General features: G+C 41.3%; 1 protein-coding gene across 1 annotated transcript in view; it reads right to left on the bottom strand.

Moving 5' to 3' along the window:
- tmem178bb (transmembrane protein 178Bb) overlaps window positions 1-19,824 on the bottom strand; it is a 70,399-nt gene that overhangs the window by 18,153 nt on the left and 32,422 nt on the right. The window contains exon 2 of the mRNA XM_084573577.1: window positions 12,633-12,746. Within this exon, the coding sequence (XP_084429703.1) occupies window positions 12,633-12,746 (114 nt within the window). The remainder of the gene's footprint in view (window positions 1-12,632; window positions 12,747-19,824) is intronic.

The following is a 19,824-nucleotide window of genomic DNA, read 5'->3' on the forward strand; positions in this document are numbered from 1 at the left end:
GTCGTCGTTGTTTACCTGGCCGGCGCGCAGGCTAAGCTACGCGAGGCTACGGAGAGCACGGTGTGCAGCGGATCCGCATCGGAGCCCGGATAAGGACGGGAGATGACAGACCAGATTTTCTCCATCGCGCCTCCTGGCAGCTTCAACTTCGAGGAGCCCAGCTCGTGGCCGCAATGGTTGAGACGGTTCGAGAGGTTCAGGATAGCGTCGGGATTGAGCGGAAAAGAGGACGGCTATCAGGTCAACTCCCTACTGTATGTGATGGGCGAAAAGAGTGACGACATTCTCACTACGTTACCACTAAGCGACCAACAGAAGACAGTATACGCAGAGGTGACAAAAGCCTTTGATGAACATTTTGTGGGTAAGCACAATGTCATTTATGAACGTGCTAAGTTTAATAGCAGACATCAACAACAAGGCGAGTCTGCAGAGAACTTTATCACAGATGTGCATAAGCTGGCAGAGCACTGCAAATTTGGTGCCTTAAAGGAGGAAATGATAAGAGACCGCATAGTGGTCTGGATAAGAGACTCCAGGCTGTCAGAGAGACTTCAGTTAGACCCAGAACTGACGCTGGCAAAAACAATAACCCAGGTCAGGCAGCAGGAAGAAATAAAGAAACAACAGCAACTGCTACGAGGGGGACACACAGAAATTAAAGGTGCTAATGTGGATGCCATAAACACAAACAGAGGGAGAACACAATATAGGCAAGCTCCCCCACGCAGACAAGAGCAGTCTATGTCCAAGCCAAGCACTGTAAACAAGACATACTATAATGAGAAATGTAAAAGGTGCGGCAAAACGCCACAACACCCCTGGAAACAGTGCCCAGCCAAAGAGGCCGAGTGTCGGAAATGCAAAAAAAAGGGACATTTCGCTGCAGTCTGCAGATCGTCTCAAAGAGTGGAAGCTATAGTGGACAGTGACACAGAAGATGACATAGCTTTCATGGGGACAGTTAACACAGAAGGAATTGAAGAGGAGTGGTTAAAAGAAATCAGCCTCAACGGAAAGAAGGTAACATTTAAACTGGACTCAGGAGCCTCAGTTACAGCTATTCCATCTTCCATGTACTCGAGAGCACGTGATGGCAGGCTGAGGACACCACCTAAAAAGATTAAAGGTCCAGATAACGGTCCACTGAAGGTTTTGGGCATCATGAAAGCACACATTAAAACTGAAAAAAGAGAAACAAGGCAGGATGTATATGTGGTGACAAACCTGGTGATGCCACTAATGGGACTTCCTGCTTTAATAAAGCTGAACCTGGTTCAACAGGTAGCTTCAGTACAGGAGGAGAAACAAGAAGCGAGCCATCAATACAGAGCTATGTTCCCAAAAGTGTTTTCAGGGCTGGGAAAGCTACAAGGAAGCTACGAGATAAAACTGAAGGACGGAGCAGTTCCTTATGCTCTCTCGGCTCCCCGAAGAGTTCCATTACCTATGAAAGAACAAGTTAAAGAAGAGTTAGACAGGATGGAAGCAATGGGAGTCATAAGAAAAATTGAGGAGCCAACTGAATGGTGTGCGGGGATGGTGGTGGTCCCCAAGCCAAATAAGAAACCCCGCATTTGTGTGGACCTTACCCGACTTAACGACAGTGTGTGCAGGGAAAGACACATACTGCCTGCAGTTGATGAGACACTGGCGCAGCTGGAGGGGGCAAGAGTCTTTTCGAAATTAGATGCAACATCTGGTTTCTGGCAAGTTCCTCTACACGAAGAATCACAGCCTTTAACAACTTTTATTACCCCCTTCGGAAGATATTGCTTTCAGAGGCTCCCCTTCGGCATTTCTTCTGCGCCTGAGCATTTTCAGCTGAGAATCTCACAAATAATCGCTGGGGAAAAGGGCGCTCTGTGCCATGCGGATGACATCTTAGTCTATGGAAAAGACAAAAAAGAGCATGATGAAAGACTGCAGGAAGTACTGAAAAGGTGTGAAAAAGCGGGCCTCACCCTCAATGAAAAATGTGAATTTTCAGTGGAAAAAGTAAAATTCCTTGGACACAACATAAGCGCATCAGGAATCGAGGCTGATCCAGACAAAATCAGCGCCATTAAAAACATGCCAGAACCTCGCAATGTGGAGGAGGTCCGCCGGTTCATGGGAATGGTGAATTATGTTGGCAAGTTCTCACCCAGCCTACCAGCTCTCACAAAACCCCTACGTGACCTGTTAAAAAGTGACAGCACATGGACATGGGACGCACAACAGAAAACAGCCTTTGAAAAAATTAAGAAAGAGCTGAGTTCCCCTCCAGTCCTTGCACAATACAGTCCTAAGAAAGAAACAATGGTATCGGCAGATGCATCTTCATACGGACTTGGGGCGGTCCTCCTGCAGAGGCAGACTGATGGTAGGTGGAGACCCGTTGTGTACATATCACGGAGCCTGACGCCCACAGAGGTCCAGTACGCGCAAATAGAAAAAGAAGCACTAGCGGCAACATGGGCCTGTGAGCGACTCAGCTCATATCTGCTAGGCTTGGAATTCACAGTGAGAACCGATCACAAACCTTTAATCTCGCTGCTTGGTTCTCGGTCTTTGGATGATCTACCTCCAAGAATACTTAGGTTTAGGCTAAGACTGTTGAGGTTCAACTACAAAATCATACATGTCCCGGGAAAACAACTTGTCACTGCTGACACTCTCTCAAGAGCCCCCCTGGGAATGGAGGACAGAGAGGCCAATAGCAGCTTGCAGAAAGAATGCTGTGCATACATTGATCACATTCTACACCATCTCCCTGCCACTGACAGTAAACTAGCTCGCATCAAGGAAGCTCAGAGCACAGACAGCGTTTGCAGGCAGCTGAAAACATTGACAGAAAAAGGCTGGCCATCTCACAGGAGAAGCGTTCCTGAGCATCTTCTGCCATTCTGGGCGGAGAGGAACGACATCAACATGGCAGAGGGCCTGCTTCTTAAAGGAACGAGGATTCTGATCCCTGGATGCATGCAGCAGGAAATGTTGGAAAGGTTGCATGAAGGCCATCAGGGCGTGACGAAGTGTGTGGCAAGGGCACAAGGATCCCTATGGTGGCCAGGGATAACAAGACAGATTAAAGAGATGGTGGAAAGGTGTGAAATCTGTTGCCAATATTCACAGACAAAGACAGAGCCTTTAATGACCACGCCTCTACCAGCACGACCATGGCAAAAAGTGGCAGCTGATATCTTTCAGTGGAAGAATGGACATTATATCGTGGTGGTGGACTACTACTCCCGATACATTGAAGTAGCAAACCTCCCGACCCTGACAACATCTACGACTGTGGAGCGACTGAAGGTAATCTTTGCAAGATTTGGAGTGCCTGAAATCTTGGTGACTGACAACGGGCCGCAGTTTGCTTCCACAGACTTTGCCACTTTTGCCCAGGACTATGGTTTCAACCACACGACCAGCAGCCCTCGCTATCCCCAGAGCAATGGGGAAGCAGAGAGAGCTGTCCGCACGGTTAAACAGCTGCTCAACAAAAGTCCAGACCCTCAGAAAGCTCTTTTGGCTTACAGAGCTACACCACTGGCCCACGGGCTGAGTCCAGCACAGCTGCTGATGGGGAGGAGGATAAGATCAACAGTTCCTACCACTCCACAAGCGTTGAAACCAGCCTGGCCAAACCTCAGAGCTTTCAAGGAAAAAGACAAAGAACTAAAAGTGAAGCAGAGAAAGTCATTCAACCTGAGACACAGGACAAAAGACTTACCAGTTCTGGTTCAAGGACAGAGAGTGTGGATTAGAACAGCGCAGACCACAGCTACTGTTCAGGGACCGGCTTCAACACCAAGGTCTTACACTGTGGAAACAGAGCAAGGGAGCTTAAGAAGAAACAGGGCTCACCTGACAGTGCTCCCTGAGAGAAGTCTGTCCTGCTCTGATGAGACAGAGACTGTCCCAAGGCAGACAGATTCAGGTGAAACAGTGACCAGGTCGGGAAGAGTTTCCCGCCCTCCAGATAGACTGGATTTGTGAACAATCTAATTGACCAGAGAGTTTTCCTTGGTCGTTGGGAAAACAATGTGTAGACGTAACAGTTTGTTGTTCCTAAAAACATGTGTGTTATGTTGGGTACTAATGTTATTGAATGTGAGTTGAACATGCTCAGTTATGAATACCTGGTGATTAAGATAGAAGTAACTATCATTTTGGAATTATTTTATTTGGAAACAGTTCAATCCTTAAAAAAAAAAAAAAAAAAGAGGTTTACAAGCTAAAAGGGGGGGATGTACAGATGTTAAGTACAATATCACATATGGTCAAGAGGTGGCGCCGTTGAGGTGTGTTGACATGGTTTTAGGAGCATAGAAGAAGAATGTGTTATAGCTGTTTACAAGCACGAGTAAAGGAAGCTGCGTGGCGTTTACACAAAGTCTCTGGAGTCTGCTTTCGCACATATAAACGCTACCACAACAATCTGGAGTCCCAGAAACACAAAAGTGTAATGAGGTCCATCCAGATTTGCCAGCTATGAGTTTATGCAGTGTTTCTACTCTGTTAATTATACTTAATTGTTCTTCCCATCAATTATTCACAGTGAGAGAAAATTAATCCATAGCAATGATGGCTATTGTTAGATTCCTATAACACTGCATGTGCTTTTTTGTGAGGGATGGGGAGATTGTGCGTGACAGTGAGTTTGTGAGTAATGCTTGTCATGGCAATCAGCAGCCCCTTTACCATGTCTAAATATGGAAACAAGCATTTTTCTCTGCCAGTTATTATCATCATAATTGCCTGCTGCTTAGAATTATACATTTAACTGAAACTCAGAATGTGTGCAGACAAGCAGAAAACGTATTTAAAGCTTTGACTTAGAAGAACACAGAATGAAATCATGAGGACACTGGACAGAAATGACTTACAGTAGGGAACAAATATGTGATAAAGAAACCTTGTGACACAAGCTCAGTGAATCTTGTACCTCGCAAATAACGACATTTCTTGACCTTTTTTCATTAGGTTTGAATATCTAACACATTGCTTGCAACAGCAACTTTTCCACAAAGGAGCTTACACAATGCAGCTGTTAAGATGGACTGAACAACAGAGTCTGAATGACACCCATTGTGTGGTGTTTTTCCATTCATTTAACTTTCAAAACAATACAACCATAACAATTCATGCAAAATACTTTCAATGTTGTCTCCACGAAGGGTCTCATTCTCATCAGAGGAGGATGTCTCATTATGAGGGTCCTCCTCAACAACATCCTCTGTCTCAGACACATTCTCACATTGAGAGAGAGCCAAAAAATAGAGTGTAGTGACAGAGTCCTATACTGAAGCCACTGGCCGATAATGGGCCTATTGTTCGGATGTGTACTCGAACAAACAAATCCAGTCTTTTCCAACTTTTCAACTTCACAATGCGTTTTATTTCTTTACCACATTTCTGTTCAATAAATAGTCTGTCACTTCCAATAGGTTTGACATACACATACACCACAAAAAACAATGCAAATTCGAGCACAGTCAAAAACTGTTTGCCTTCCCATCAGCTCTTTGTTTCAATAATCAATTAACTTATAATACCTGTCACAATCCCCAGCCTCCAGTGTAAACACCCCTTGGCTGCCCTCTAGTGGTTTGGAGAAGCCTTGCGCTTAAACATAAATTATGTCTCCTACATAAAGCACACAGAGCACCAAGAGAAACTCCAAAGGTTTGGAAGGCTGCTATGCAAGCTTTCATATGTTGCTTCACCTCTATGTTGTGTGAGCTATCAATATCTTCCCTGTCCCTACAGAATGATATCAGAATGAAAGACCCAAAAGCTTTTTTGAGATTAAAAAATTGCTATGGTAACCCCACATACAAGGCCCTCAAAGGCCTAGGTCCATCATATCTTAAAGACGTCATTGTACCATATCATCCCCAACAGATCACTTCGGTCTGAAAGTGCAGGCCTACTTGTGGTTCCTAGAATTTCAAAAAGTAGAATGGGAGGTAGAGCTTTCAGCTATCAGGCTCCTCTCCTGTGGAACCAGCTCCCAGTTTGGGTTCGGGAGGCAGACACTCTCTCTATTTTTAAGGTCAGGCTTAAGACTTTCCTTTTTGATCAAGCTTATAGTTAGGGCTGGACTAAACCATCCCTTAGTTATGCTGCTATAGGCCTAGGCTGCTGGGGGACGATGCACCAAACACATGTCCTCCTTCTTTCTTCTCTCTCCTCTCTCGCATCCTCCACTTTCTTTTCTCTGGCACAGAGCTCTTGCCCTCTAATTTCCTATATACTACTAGTCATGCAATTCTGTGCTATTACTATGTAGAATGTTTACTGCTGTGTGTGTCCCACCCCCCTTCCCCCCCCTTCCCCCCTCTTCCCCCCTCTTCTTGTGAGTATCTCTGGCCTGGAGTGGTGTGTTTCCCGTGGAGCTCTATACTACATCTGTTGTCGTGGTCTCATCAGCCTGCCTAGTCTTCATGGAATCCTGCAGTTATCCACTCCTACCTGAATGAACAATTCTCCAACCTGCCTATGATTCCTCTTACATTTTCAAACTGTCATGTAACATCATCAGTTTGTATCATAAGATTCCACATGTACACTTTAGTCAGATATGTGTATCTATGACAGATGTATGTTTATCTTGCTGTTCTCTTCTCTCTTTCTTCTGTCTGTACCCGGCTGGCCTTAGGCAGATGGGTCCCTCCATATGAGCTGGGTTCTGCTCGAGGTTTCTTCCTGTTAAAAGGGAGTTTTTCCTTGCCACCGTTGCCTTCAGGCTTGCTCTGGGGGTTTCAGGCCGGGTTTTTGTAAAGCGTCTTGAGACGATTTGTACTGTTATTGACGCTATATAAATAAAATTGAATTGAATTGAATTGAATTAACCTCAACATCATCCAAAACAACCAAATGTGTGTAAAATGATATGATATTTTTTATATGTTTTATATAGCTAAAAGAGCCTGGGGTCAAATTGACCCCGAAGAACACTGATGCATACAACATGGGTAAAGGATATCAATTTTATGTTTACCCAGTTGTTCCAATTAAATTAGGAAAAGTCATTAAATATGAGGCAAAAAAATATGCTAATCATATATAGAGAGACGTTAAATGCTGAATGGGGTAAAATTGACCCCAAAGATAATAGGAGGGTTAAAAAACATCCAATCCAATCCAACTTTATAAAGCACTTTATAACAGAAGAGACAGAAGAAACACATTAAAAAAAAGAAAAAAAAACAGGGAACTCAGGTCTATTTTTAGACCTGGGTTGTATGCAGTTAAGACATTTAAGTAACCTTTTGACAGTTTTCATCATCCTTATTAAGAGACTAAAACATTTGACAGTCATCAGCAAAACAATGGAAAGAGATGCCATGATTTCTAAGTATGGAACCAAGGGGGAACAAGTAAAAAAAGAAGAGGACCTGGAACTGAACCCTGTGGGACACCCCATGTAAGAGGAGCAGAGGAGGATACAGAATCCCTGAGGCTCACACAGAAAGATCAGGACCTGAACCACTCCAGTGCTAAACATCTGATGCTCACCCACTGCTCAAAATGAGAAATTAAGACTTCATGGTCCACTCTGTCAAAAGAAGCAGTCAAATCTAAAAGCACAAGAATGACGCAGTCACTGGAGTCAGTCGCTGAAAAGATATCATTAAAAACTGTTAAAGGAGTCGTTTCGGTGCAGTGAAGGGTTGAAAAAAAAAACATGACGTTGGTGGACTAAATCATGTTTATCTCCATCTGTCATGTCTAGGGAGCTGTAGGTTAGTGGTTAGAGAAGTGGCCTTGGCACTGTAGAGCTGCTAGTGTGAGTCTTGTATATATCCATGGCTGAAGTGCTTTTAAGCAAGGCATATAACTTCCATAATGCTCCTCAGGACCTTAATTATTGATTGATATGCAGTTAGTCACTCCAAAGTGTAAATCTTCACATGTTCACTGAACTGCCAAATATTGTGCGGAAAAGTCACTTACTTCAGTGTTATCTGACCTACATGCTTCATGGTGGGACTGAGAGGTTATTACACTGTACTAATGATCCACTGTATCAACAGAATCTGTACTATTCCTGGAATTTTGCTTAAGCCAAATCCAAGATAAACTGGAGGAGTCTGGACATTTGCCTCACTCATTCAAATGGCTTGCTAGGTGGTATGAGTAAACAGAAATGCAAGTGCACATAACGAACAATCCTTCGGTATCTCAAACTGCATACACACTGATGGTCATTCTATCTGCCACACATCAAAGTGATACCCTCAGGTATGACATTCTAAAAAGTATAAGACCCACTACAGCACTAAAGAATGCCTTCCAGGGAAGACAATGTAACAATGGGACGCAGTGTTTAAACAATATCACCTCCCCACCACCTTAAGAATCCTTCTCTGTTAGTGTTTAATGTTTGCTTGTGTGGGTGTGTGAAAGCGATGAAATGGAGAGGTGGAGGTTCTACCTTCTCAGATTAACAGGATGAAAGCAGCGACCTTAAAAAGCCTTTCAAATAGCAGTCAGTGAATGTATGCTTCTTATTGAGTTAAATCCCTGTCGTCTTTACGCAGGCCTGCTCACTGCATAATCTACCAACCACAGCTGCCATATCAGCATGATGAGACAAAGTGGGAGTGGCTGCCTGGTGAACAATTAGCCCCAGCATCCACCTTCGGTTGCTACCTTAGATTATACACTGTCAATCACTGACAGCTTTTCCTAGCTCACAACTTGTGCTTCCTTTTGAAGTAACAAAAACCTTAAGCTGCAGTATGAGAAAACCTCCTTCCATCATCTCCTCTCTCAAAGCCAGCGTCAAAAATGTATGCACTTTTGCTGCTGTCTGCATCTGTGTCAGACAATGGGGGTGGGAGAAGGGATATTTTGTACTCTCTGCTGTTGCTTTGATGTTAAGCAGTTATGAAAAAACAGTTATGGTTCCTCACTCTGCCAGTTCTGCTGTGAGCTGCTGTAGCTTGTTTTAGTTTTATTTTGACTGACAGAAACAAATGAGTATCATGTTCATCTCTGAGCAATGTCAGAGTCACCCAACAGCTTTCTAAAGCCTATGCAATAGAAGGGGAAAAAATAGGCAGGCTTTCCCAAGCTCAATTTCACACACTTCATGAAGTCAAGACTAGGTTGTCAAACTTACTTTATCCATACAAGGCCCATGGCACTGTGGGTGGATTTAGTCCTGGACAGAAAACTATTAAACTCTGTCTGCTGACCAAACAGCCTAGAAATGCTGAGATGAAGTGGAGTTACTTAGCTATAAAGAGTTGTTCTTCTACTTCTAAGGGCAGGCTGCACAAATACGTTATGTTAGTCACTGAAACTCAGTTATTTCAGTCAGTCTTTGTTAGTGAAAATATTTCCAGCTCTCCTAAAAAGATACCTGTGCTGCAACTTAACTGCAGATGGAGTTATTTCCTTGTCTACCATGTGTGGAAATAGGTTAGCACAAGTGCCAGAGGACATGATGTGGGGTTAGAGCCCCAGGCTGCTGAAAATCAAACCGTTTACCTGTGTATTAGGTTGATGTAGAAGTAGCCCTTGCTCCCTGCTTAGCATAAACCTAGAGAGACCTAATCACTCCAACTGTTCCTGTTAAAGGGTCAGGCCCACAATTGTTGGTCTGTTACTATCAGGAGAGGGATTGCTCACCGACCAGTGAATCATTGCTTCCTTGCAGCTACACCATAATTAGGAATCGGATGGCATGCTTGTGCGTCCTGGAGCCACCAGAATGAAGGTTTAGTTCTAATCCTGAATGTGCTCTAAAAGACAAGGAGTCAAATGAAGGTAACCACTGTTTTTTTTTTTTTTTTTTTTTTTTAGTCAGTTTTTGCATGTGAGCAAGCTTACTAGCTTAGCACAAGTTAGAGGTTAAAAATGTCAGGATTTACACAGAATGAAGAGTTTTCAACAAACCATGGACTTCTAAGCATTTATTTAGCAAAGTAAAAGAAAGCCGTGTGCTTAGTTTGCAGAGTACAGATTACTGTTTAATGGTTACAATTTGAATTGTAATTATGAATCTAAACACGCAGAGATATTAACTGCACAGAAATCTGAAGCTTTACTAGTTGAGCTACTGTACAAAATCAATAGGAGCTTTTCACAAAGCTTCACACATTCCTATTTGGTGCAGACAAAACCAGCTAAAAAAGTGAACCGTTCTCCGAAGGGGACATTATTAAAGATTGTTTTGGTTGTCTCTGCAGATCCAATATGCCCAGAGAAAAGTTCAGCATTAATTAGTTGAATCTATTGGTCCTGTCTCATGAGACTATTTAGGGGAATGTACTACCTAACCCCGACATAACAAGATCCAGGGTTTTTCCAGCAAATGTAAAGAACAGTTGCCACCTGGGACTTATGTGTTCATATGCTACTACTGTATAGCATGTTAATAGCTGTGGGTTGTTAATAGCATTTAGGTCTGTGTATATATATGACAGATGTATGTTTATCTGATTCCTCCTGCTGCTCGCTGTTCTCTCTCTTTTTCCGTCTAACGAGCTGGCCTCAAACAGATGGGTCCCTCCATATGAGCTTGGTTCTGCTTTCTTCCTGTTAAAAGTGAGTTTTTCCTTGCCATCTTCGCCTTCGTGCTTGCTCTGGGGGTCTCAGGCCAGGTTTCAGGTCAGGTTTTATAAAGCATCTTGAGACAATTTGTATTGTTATTGAAGCTATATAAATAAAATTGAAGTGAACTGTTAATGGAACCCTCTGTTGACATGGTTACCAGCTAGGGAAATGCCCTCCATCTCCACTATTTTGCCTTTATTGTTTATGGTTAACAATTTAACTTTAAGGTGGAAAATTCCCACTGGTTATGAAACACTGAAGGGGCCTATTGCACTGTTGTCATTCTTCTTTTTTTCTTCAGATGTTGACTGATGAAGAATACTGGGAGGAAGGCTCAGGTCATAGAGTTGTGGAGACAGTATACACTGCAGATGTAGACCTAAGGTCCATGCTGGACACAGAGCTGTAAAGAAAATCTGGATATGCGACTGCTTTAGAAACTATTCAAATTGCAACATACCTACACCATAATTGAAGATGCCATAACCATATTCTTATTTGAACTGAGTAACATTTCTAATAATACAATTATTACTAATGGATTTTTTGAGTCTTCCTTTTTTAAAATATTGTAATTTATGCAAACACTACTACTACTACAATGGGGTTGTAGGCTTGTATAATCCTCTGGCAGTTAACAATCAATCAATGCAACACAATGTACAATTTTTTTTCTCTATGTTTGTCAGCCCCCTGTAGGTGGTTTCTAAAGCACTTTCTGGTTCCATCTTTTCTACAGTGACAGCTGTGTTTTACCAGTGGACTGTCAGTGACACTTGCCTCTAAGAAACAATATCATTGTATATATAAATTTTATAAACGGCATACAGCCTTTTGTTATGTGTGCTTTAAATCCAATAACTGTATATTAGCATACTTTCGTTACAGATGCAAATTTAGTGTGCAAATCATCCAGTTTGATGTAGTGCCACTGAATGCCCTTGACATGTTATAGAATAGCATCAAAATCAAAAATTTTAAAATGTTTTCTACTCTGCTTTGTAGAAGATGGAAGAAAACAGAAAGCAGAGCAGAGTGTTTTCAAAGACTGTCATCTAACAGCTGAGGACTAGTTAGAGAGAGAAATGGACAGTTTGAGGTCAAAGCATGTTTCCAGTTGTCTCACTGGTAAGGTGACTGAATCACTACTGGTAGGAATCCTAAAAGTAAAAAGACTTATAAGAATAAGAAAAACCTTTATTTGTCCCACAATGGGGAAATTGCAGTTTGCAACAGCATGCAGAAAGGGTAGAGATTCCACAGATTGCATAGTCAGATATTGCACAGACTGGTACACCTTATGGTGTAATAACTTTATAACCAGCTACACCAGTTTGTCTGACTGCACTCTTACCCGTGTCAATACAATGTAACAGGTAAAGAGTACTAATGAGGGAAAAACCTCTAGCTACACTGTGTACTCTCTTCAGGTCCAGAACTTAATGGATCAAACAAAACTCCAGCATACAGGTAGTGCTCATTATCCCCACAAATGATAGCACTGAGCCGAACAACCAACACAATGATGCCATTGCTTGCTTTAAGGGATGTCATAAAACCATGTTCCCTGAAGAAAACAGGTATTTTCTGATGTCAAAACAATCTGCCTTTTAAATCCTGATGGATTCATTCCCATGAATTTATTTAGAAAAGAGTAACATGACACCTGGAACTACTAGATCAAGACAGGATTCTTCTTCTCTGGGGTTTACAAACATCTGCTTTTAAAAAGGGATCAATTTATTTTCCAGATTAGCGCTTAAGATATCATGTGGATGTTACTTATAGACATATACCACCCACCTAAACCAGACCAGGCACCCCCACCCCATAGCAATGACACTCGTTGATGACAGCTAACAACTAACTAACATTCTGTTGCCAGACACCACAGGACACCCTCAGAAGGCCCATGTCCATTCTCTAATAAGTCACAACTGTTTTGGAGGCACAAGGGAGACCTACACATTATTAGGAAGATGGTCATAATGTTATGCCTAATCACTTCACATTTCCATGTATAAAAATAAAATGATGAATAATCCCAAGAGAAAGAAGAGAATCCAAAGCAAACTTACGTAGGGCATGCCATTCATCCTGCCTTATTGTCTTGGTGATGTTGTATGAGAGGTTTTTGGGTATCGTAGCTGAAGAGTAGTGATACTTGATATAAGAACACCTTGCAATGGAACCTGCAGAGAAAAAAAGAACAAAGTATTTTAAGGAATTGGGTTATAGGTCATCACATAAGATCTGATGACACACAGAGCAGGAGTGAACAGATGATTCCACAATGACATGCTTTAGTTGGAGAGGACAGGATTTCAGCTGTTAATTAAATTACCAAGACACAGGCCAATCACTCTGAAACAATGGCCATCTGCAATTGTGTGAGACACTATTGTCTCAGTGCTAAAGAAACTCCTTCAACATACAATTCATCTAACTACAACTCTGACACAATGGCTTTCACAGAAATGATGTGTTTTTCAGAAGCATTTAATAATCTGTCAAAGGAACATTTCAGTATATAACGCCCTGAGAATGTCCTGGCCTGGAGATGTGCAGAGGATTCGTCAATAAAATGGTTTACCTAGCAAACCTGAACATAAACCTGAGTCTAAATATATAAGAATTAATGGAGAGAGACTGTGAGCTGTGGCCCTGAGGGACACTGAAGGACAGTTGAAAAGTTCATTCATCCATTCATCTTCTGTAACCGCTTTTTCCTGTGAAGGGTCGCGGGGTCTCCTGGAGCCTATCCCAGCTGTCATCAGGCAGGTACACCCTGGACAGGTCGCCAGTCTATCGCAGGGCTAACACAGAGAGACAGACAACCATTCACACCTACAGCCAATTTAGAATCACCAATTAACCTAACGAGCATGTCTTTGGACAGTGGGAGGAAGCCAGAGTACCCAGAGAGAACCCACGCAGACACAGGGAGAACATGCAAACTCCCCACAGAAAGGCCCAGTCGGCCTATGGATTTCTTCTTTAAAAACAACTTTTTCAAAGACAAAGATACCACAATATTCTTCCATAGAAAGGGCCTTGTGATCCTGTTAATAACGACTGCTACTGTCTCTTTCAGTAGCAATGGTTAAGTAGATAAACTGGATGGATGGTTATATGTCAATAACCATCCATCCATTTTGAGCAGACCACTGTTTCTACTCTGTCTCCTACCAAACCAAGCTTTATCATGATTATTCGGTATATCCAAAAGTATGTGTCGTCGTCATTATGTCTGTAAAGCACTTTAAGTAGGGCTTTATTTATTTTATATAAATAAATGTGCTGCCAGTGAGGGGCAAACACAACTGCATCCAGTGAGGATCCTTGGGCAAGATCTTTAATGTATCAGGCCTACCTCAGAAACATGAGAGTACAGACAAATGACAAAGTCATGTATATATAAAAAACTTTGTAAAAGTAATCGTCACCTTGTCAGTGCATGACCTGATGGAAGCCTTGATAAAAGCATGACATACACAGTAGTATCAGCAATGACCACAGGGAGCCATGAAGGCAGAGCCCCCCTTGTTGTTTACTGCACTTTGTAAAATAGTTATTTTTCTATGCACACAAGTTGTGCAAACTTCTTGTATCTTTTCATATTTTTGGCATTGCCACCTATTTTTCCCAAATGCAAATGAAGACAGGTGGATACATATGTGACGTCCTTTTCAGTTTTGCAGTTACTCTTCAGTCAACTATCTGAGTAAGGCAAATTGTGAATTATAATTGTATACTACAGTTTTTTTGTTATATGCCATTGAATCATCAAATTTTGTTGATTGTTTTAAATGATGGCTAGACATGTGTCAGAGCAGTCAACTTTTTCAGTTCAGTAGGTTCTTATAATTCATCAGACTTATAATTCATACAAATACTGTTATTGGCAGAGAGTTGGAGACATTTGCCTCAGTGAGGGACAGGAGGATACTGGACAAACTGCTCTCCATCATGGACAATCCATCTCATCCACTACACCAGACTATGTGGGGCAGCAGAGCTCATTCTCCAACTGACTGTTGCAGCTCTGCTCCCACACTGAACACTACAGGACTTCTTTCATAACATTCTCAGTCCATCTGTACAACAACTCACCTTTCTGTCATAGATAACTCTTCTGCCTCTTATTCTTGTACATTTGTTCTTGTGCTAATTCTGTACATTTTTGCTTATACTGTTTTTATTTTATTTTACTAGATTTTATTTTACTTATATGTAATTTTCTTTTACTTTTCTTTTACTTGTGGTTCTTAAGAGTATTTTATTAGGTGCAACTAAGCTACTGCGACCAAACAGTTCCCCTTGTGGATCAATAAAGTTTATCTAAGTCTAAGTCTAATAATGGCACATTGTAACAGTGTAGTTGTGTGTGAAGTGGCAGTAGTGAATGAGACTGAGGAGTCATGCCAGCTTGTGTGATACATTCAATATTTTTCTGCATCAATCACCATCTGCTCCCCTCAGCCTGAGGCTGCACAGCACTTTCACCATCTGATTTCCTGACTTGCAAGGGTTGCATTACCTTTCTGCTGTCCGTCTCCGCTGACAACAATGCCCAAGGAAGCCTAATCCCAAACCTTTGTCATATTATTGCTGGGGGACACATTACATTGCACAATATTAAACCCATTCCCTGAGATCCCCTCCTTCCAGCGCTCCTCCTGCTCTTCAAAATGGATTTCTAAGTCAGTCATTTAAGTCAAATTGCCCTTCAGCTTTCTGCAAGCATCTCTTATCATGACACTATTAAGAGTGGGACTCTTCAGGTATGCATTATTTTGATTTTAAGGTCTCCTTCTGGGTGAGATACAAACTTGTGATCACAGCAACAAAAATGCAAGGCAACATACCGTTACCTTTACTGAAAATGTGAGATTTCTACCAGATTATGATGCATGTGAAGGAGTTGCTGTATCTTGAACTTGAAGCCCTGACTAAGTGAAAAAATCCAACGCAGATATATGGCTGCCTATATTGTTCATGGTCACATTCAATTCAGCAACAATCCAAATTGTCTAAATACACTTTACAGAACCCAGACAAGACCCAACCCCTGAGATCAAGCACTAAGGAGACAGTGGCAAGGAAAAAAGTCCCCTTTATTAAGATAAAACCTTGAACACAACCCAGCTCAAATGGGGGGAACCATCTGCTTGACGCTGGCTGTGTAATCATGTCTTACAAAATCAAGAAACTTGCTATTCAGTCAAGCTGCACCAACTGCGCCATCAAGTCAGGTCAATTGTGCTGTCTGGTTATGTGCCATGGAGCTTTGCTATGGAGTTTTGTTGCTCACGCTGTCCAGGTAAGGCTGCGAACAGTTTATTACTTTTCTTTAAGTCCACATACAAATCAAGTCAAAATGTGGATAACTTGATAATGTTATCTAACAGTTAAGTTTCTATGTGTGTATTTTTTTAATAAAATTAAACTGTTGAAAGTAAAGCAGGAAGTAGAAAGTGAAACAGGAAGTAGGAACAAAAATTAACCTGACTGGCAAAAAAGACACAGCGCCGACTAGTGTTTGGGTGGTGGTGTTACAGAGCGAGTCAGACCGACGAGCACACAAGTATCAATGGCTCGCAGCAGCGTAGCCTACATGCGCAGGTTATGCCGTCTACCTCCCGCAGAAGTGTAAACCATGCTTAAGTAACACACAGGAATGCCAAATCCAAAAGTTTCCAGCAGAACATTGAACAATCACATGATGGTCAATGTTCTTTACTTCTCTTTTCAGTGGTCGTAATGTTATGCCTAATCACTATATCAACTCAGCATTTGTAAACTTATTACAATTAACTCCTCCCATACTGTACTGTGTGTATTTAATATTCCAGAGGAATATTAATAGAGTTTAGTGGTTGCAAGGATCTGGAAACAGCAATGTGGAGAATTTCCCAAATTGTAATTTCTTTAAAAATTTTGAAGAATGAACTATAGACATTTCCAATGGTGTAGATTTCATTTTCACATTGGATGGACATAATTTTGAAATGATTGTAACTTTTGATTGCGATTTCATGTTATCTTATACACAGCTCATAACTGTAGCTACTGTATGGTGGCCAGTACATTAAAAATGTTTCTTTTGTCCTGTTAATAAAGTATGTACCAGTGAAAGATTTTAACTATTTCAATTATTACTACCAAAATTGCAGTGTAGCTTTCTGTTATGAAGGTTTTTGTGGCAATACTGTATACAATAATATAGAGTCATTAATTCTTTCTCACGTCAACTTTATAGTACACGCGACTTGTGTAGTGAGAGCATCAGTTAGTATTTACATACACAGAGGCATAAACAATATTGTTAACTTTATTAACTATACCCATACCTGCACAGAAACTGCTCAGTGTCCACTGTGAAGCTTCTGTTTGAAGGAGCCAAAGACATTTCAATGCCTGCTGTCAACAGACAACTATTCTATTATCATATTTGTTTTACATCCGTATCATCCAGTTTGTCCCCGTGGACATGACAAAAAGCTGCGCTGCTCCATCTCACTCGTTTCAAAGTTATCAGCCTCTAACATGTCACTAAGTTATTATTAGCTCACCTGAAACCCTGCACCTGCCTCAGCTCCTCTCACTGAACTCCTACCTGGCAGGATTGCTTCTGCATACTAACCAAATAACACACTCATGATGCAATCTTATGAATTGTGAAGAATAATATTGTGGCCTAGCTGAATTGTGGTAAATCCTATTAATACCACTATTGCTGTCTCAACATATTGATGTCTACCTTTCTATTTTGTCTGCCATCCTGCTTCAGCGTAAATTTGGCCAATTGCCAACAGACACACACAAGTTGTTAATATATCGTGCCAAATAGTAAAATAAATGCTATATTGTTATATTCATGAGCAGAAAATCAGCATCTATGCACACAATGCTGCAGATCTAGATGACAGATTTGGATTGCGCCACTTCCAACAATCACAGCTACACCTTATCACACGTTAGCCAAAAAATATTGGAAAGTTTGGATTAGGATACTTCAGCAAACAGTTCTAGCCCTTTTGTCTTTAATTCATTACAAATCTGTTTCTTGTTTGTAATGGGGCTTTGCCTGGATCCAAAACTCTGCATATTGACAGACATGCAAAGTTATGAGCCTCAGATCTATTATATGAAGTTATTATAACTTAGATTCGGGAACAAGATCACACCTTATGTCATGAGTGCTGTAAATGCTGCTAAATAGGTTTAAGGCTGTAAAACAACAGGAACCAGATGGGGTTGTTTCAGATAAAAAACATGTATGTGCTTACGTTGGTAATGCATTAGCTTACAGAGCACATTTTTTTTTTATTGATATTGTTCACCTATATCTGTGCTGTTTTGAATTCATTGCATATTGAATATATGTATACTGAACAAATACAACATTTTAGCACATGTAATGGGGCATGCTTTAAAAGACATTAAATTTTCTTTTCAAAGGCTATATTTCCTCTTGTTTAAGAAATATAAGAATAGAGTAAGTTTTGACTATAAGCAGCAATTAAATTTTCCTTATTCTTTTTACAATCTCTCATCAGCACATTAACATAACCAAACAGTGGATTTCAAAAGATATACTGTGCATTTTGTATAACTAACAATAATAAAAAATACGCAAACCAGTTTCAGTTTTCTGAAATTGATTAAACAATTCAGAAAAAGCCAATCATTCAAAAGTATCATCATTTGTGCATTGGAAAATACTGTAGAGTAGAAAACCTGAGCCATCTGCTTTGACCTGTTTTATTTGTGCCATGGCGGATAGGTTGGACAGCTCTCTCGCAGATGGGAGGTCCTGCTACAGTTCAAGCCTCACATGGCCTCATTTTTATGTGACCTACTTCATCTCTCCCTTCAACCCTCCTCCCTACTCCCACACCCAGACCCATGGGATTAGATTGAGCAGGCAGGGAAACAGCCCAGCCATCCTGATGCTGTGTTATCCCAGCTGGACGGATGCAGAGGGGCATAGAGGCTTTAGCAGGTTTAAGGGATGGGGGTGGGGGAGTGGGGGTCACACTACTGCTTGACAATCCTGTCCTCACCAACACCAGCTGTTTGTTATTTAATTCTACAGTATCAGTCCTTGCACACTGAAGCTCATTGACGGCTGGATCCTGGCAACTATGAGTGGACTATGTGTGGGTTGCTGACTCTTCACGGTGGATTCACATAGCTGTGAATCGGGTAATTACAACCACTCAAAGGATGTTCTATTTAGGCACATGACATAGCCAACACTTTCAAAACTATGAGGCTAACCTACTGAGGTGTCATAAAACACAAAGTAGGTAGCAGCAGCAATTGACAGTGCAGCCAAAACTTGATGACGCTCAGATTTTTCTTGTGACCCTTGGTAGGTCGCTGCTTCAAGGTAGGAAACTTCTGCTCTAGTAATAGTATATACATACTGATCATTCACCCATTTTCTAGCTTCTCAACTGATAATCTGCACTCTCAACTTCACATTCTGGATGCCATCCAACAGTTTTAATGGGGTAAACAATCTAAAGAAAATGCCAAAAGGCCAGACCATTGTGGGTAAGAATTCTTATAGAATATAATCCTAACAACTAACATATATTCCTCTAAATGCAATTCCATTGGACAAACTGGCATTTTAAATGAAATGCATTTCTGGTGTTTTGAACTGTGCAGCTGCAAAGAGCTAATTGGTGCCTTGCGAATGCTGTCTTTAGGTACTCTGGACCTAAAGATCATATATATATAAATCTAAATATATTAGCATTTTGAGCATAGACTGTATGCTCAAAATGCCGGATGACAGAATAGCTCCTCAAAAGTGAAGCCAAAGCAAGTAGAGCTCCCCCTGGTGACTGGCTATAGAGTATAGGTCATAAGCTATAAGTCATTTCAGGTAGTTAATATAATGCTGATGCATGTTCAAGTGTCCATTTCTCCATAAGTTTTGTTTTAGTTAGTTATTTGACACTATAGAAACAGAATGTGACATCATGATGACTACAAATTGCCATGCCAACTGCTTTGTGAAGCAGTCCCATAGGGCTGTGAGAGTTGGAAAAATAAATAAATAAATAAGTACAGTGTATAATCCAGCATTACTTTGTAACTGGTCGAGGTAGAGCAGAGTATAGTGTAAAAAAAGCGAGTGAGTCTGGCGTAAAAGTGTGTGTGGGTCATTGATAACGCAGCTCAGCGTGGCTCCACTCTTGGACTGTACTGTACAGACTCTGGCTCCAAACTCGCAAGATGGTGTCGCCCATA

This window comes from Chelon labrosus (assembly GCF_963514085.1).
Source record: "Chelon labrosus genome assembly, chromosome: 23".
NCBI classification, from domain to species: domain Eukaryota; kingdom Metazoa; phylum Chordata; class Actinopteri; order Mugiliformes; family Mugilidae; genus Chelon; species Chelon labrosus.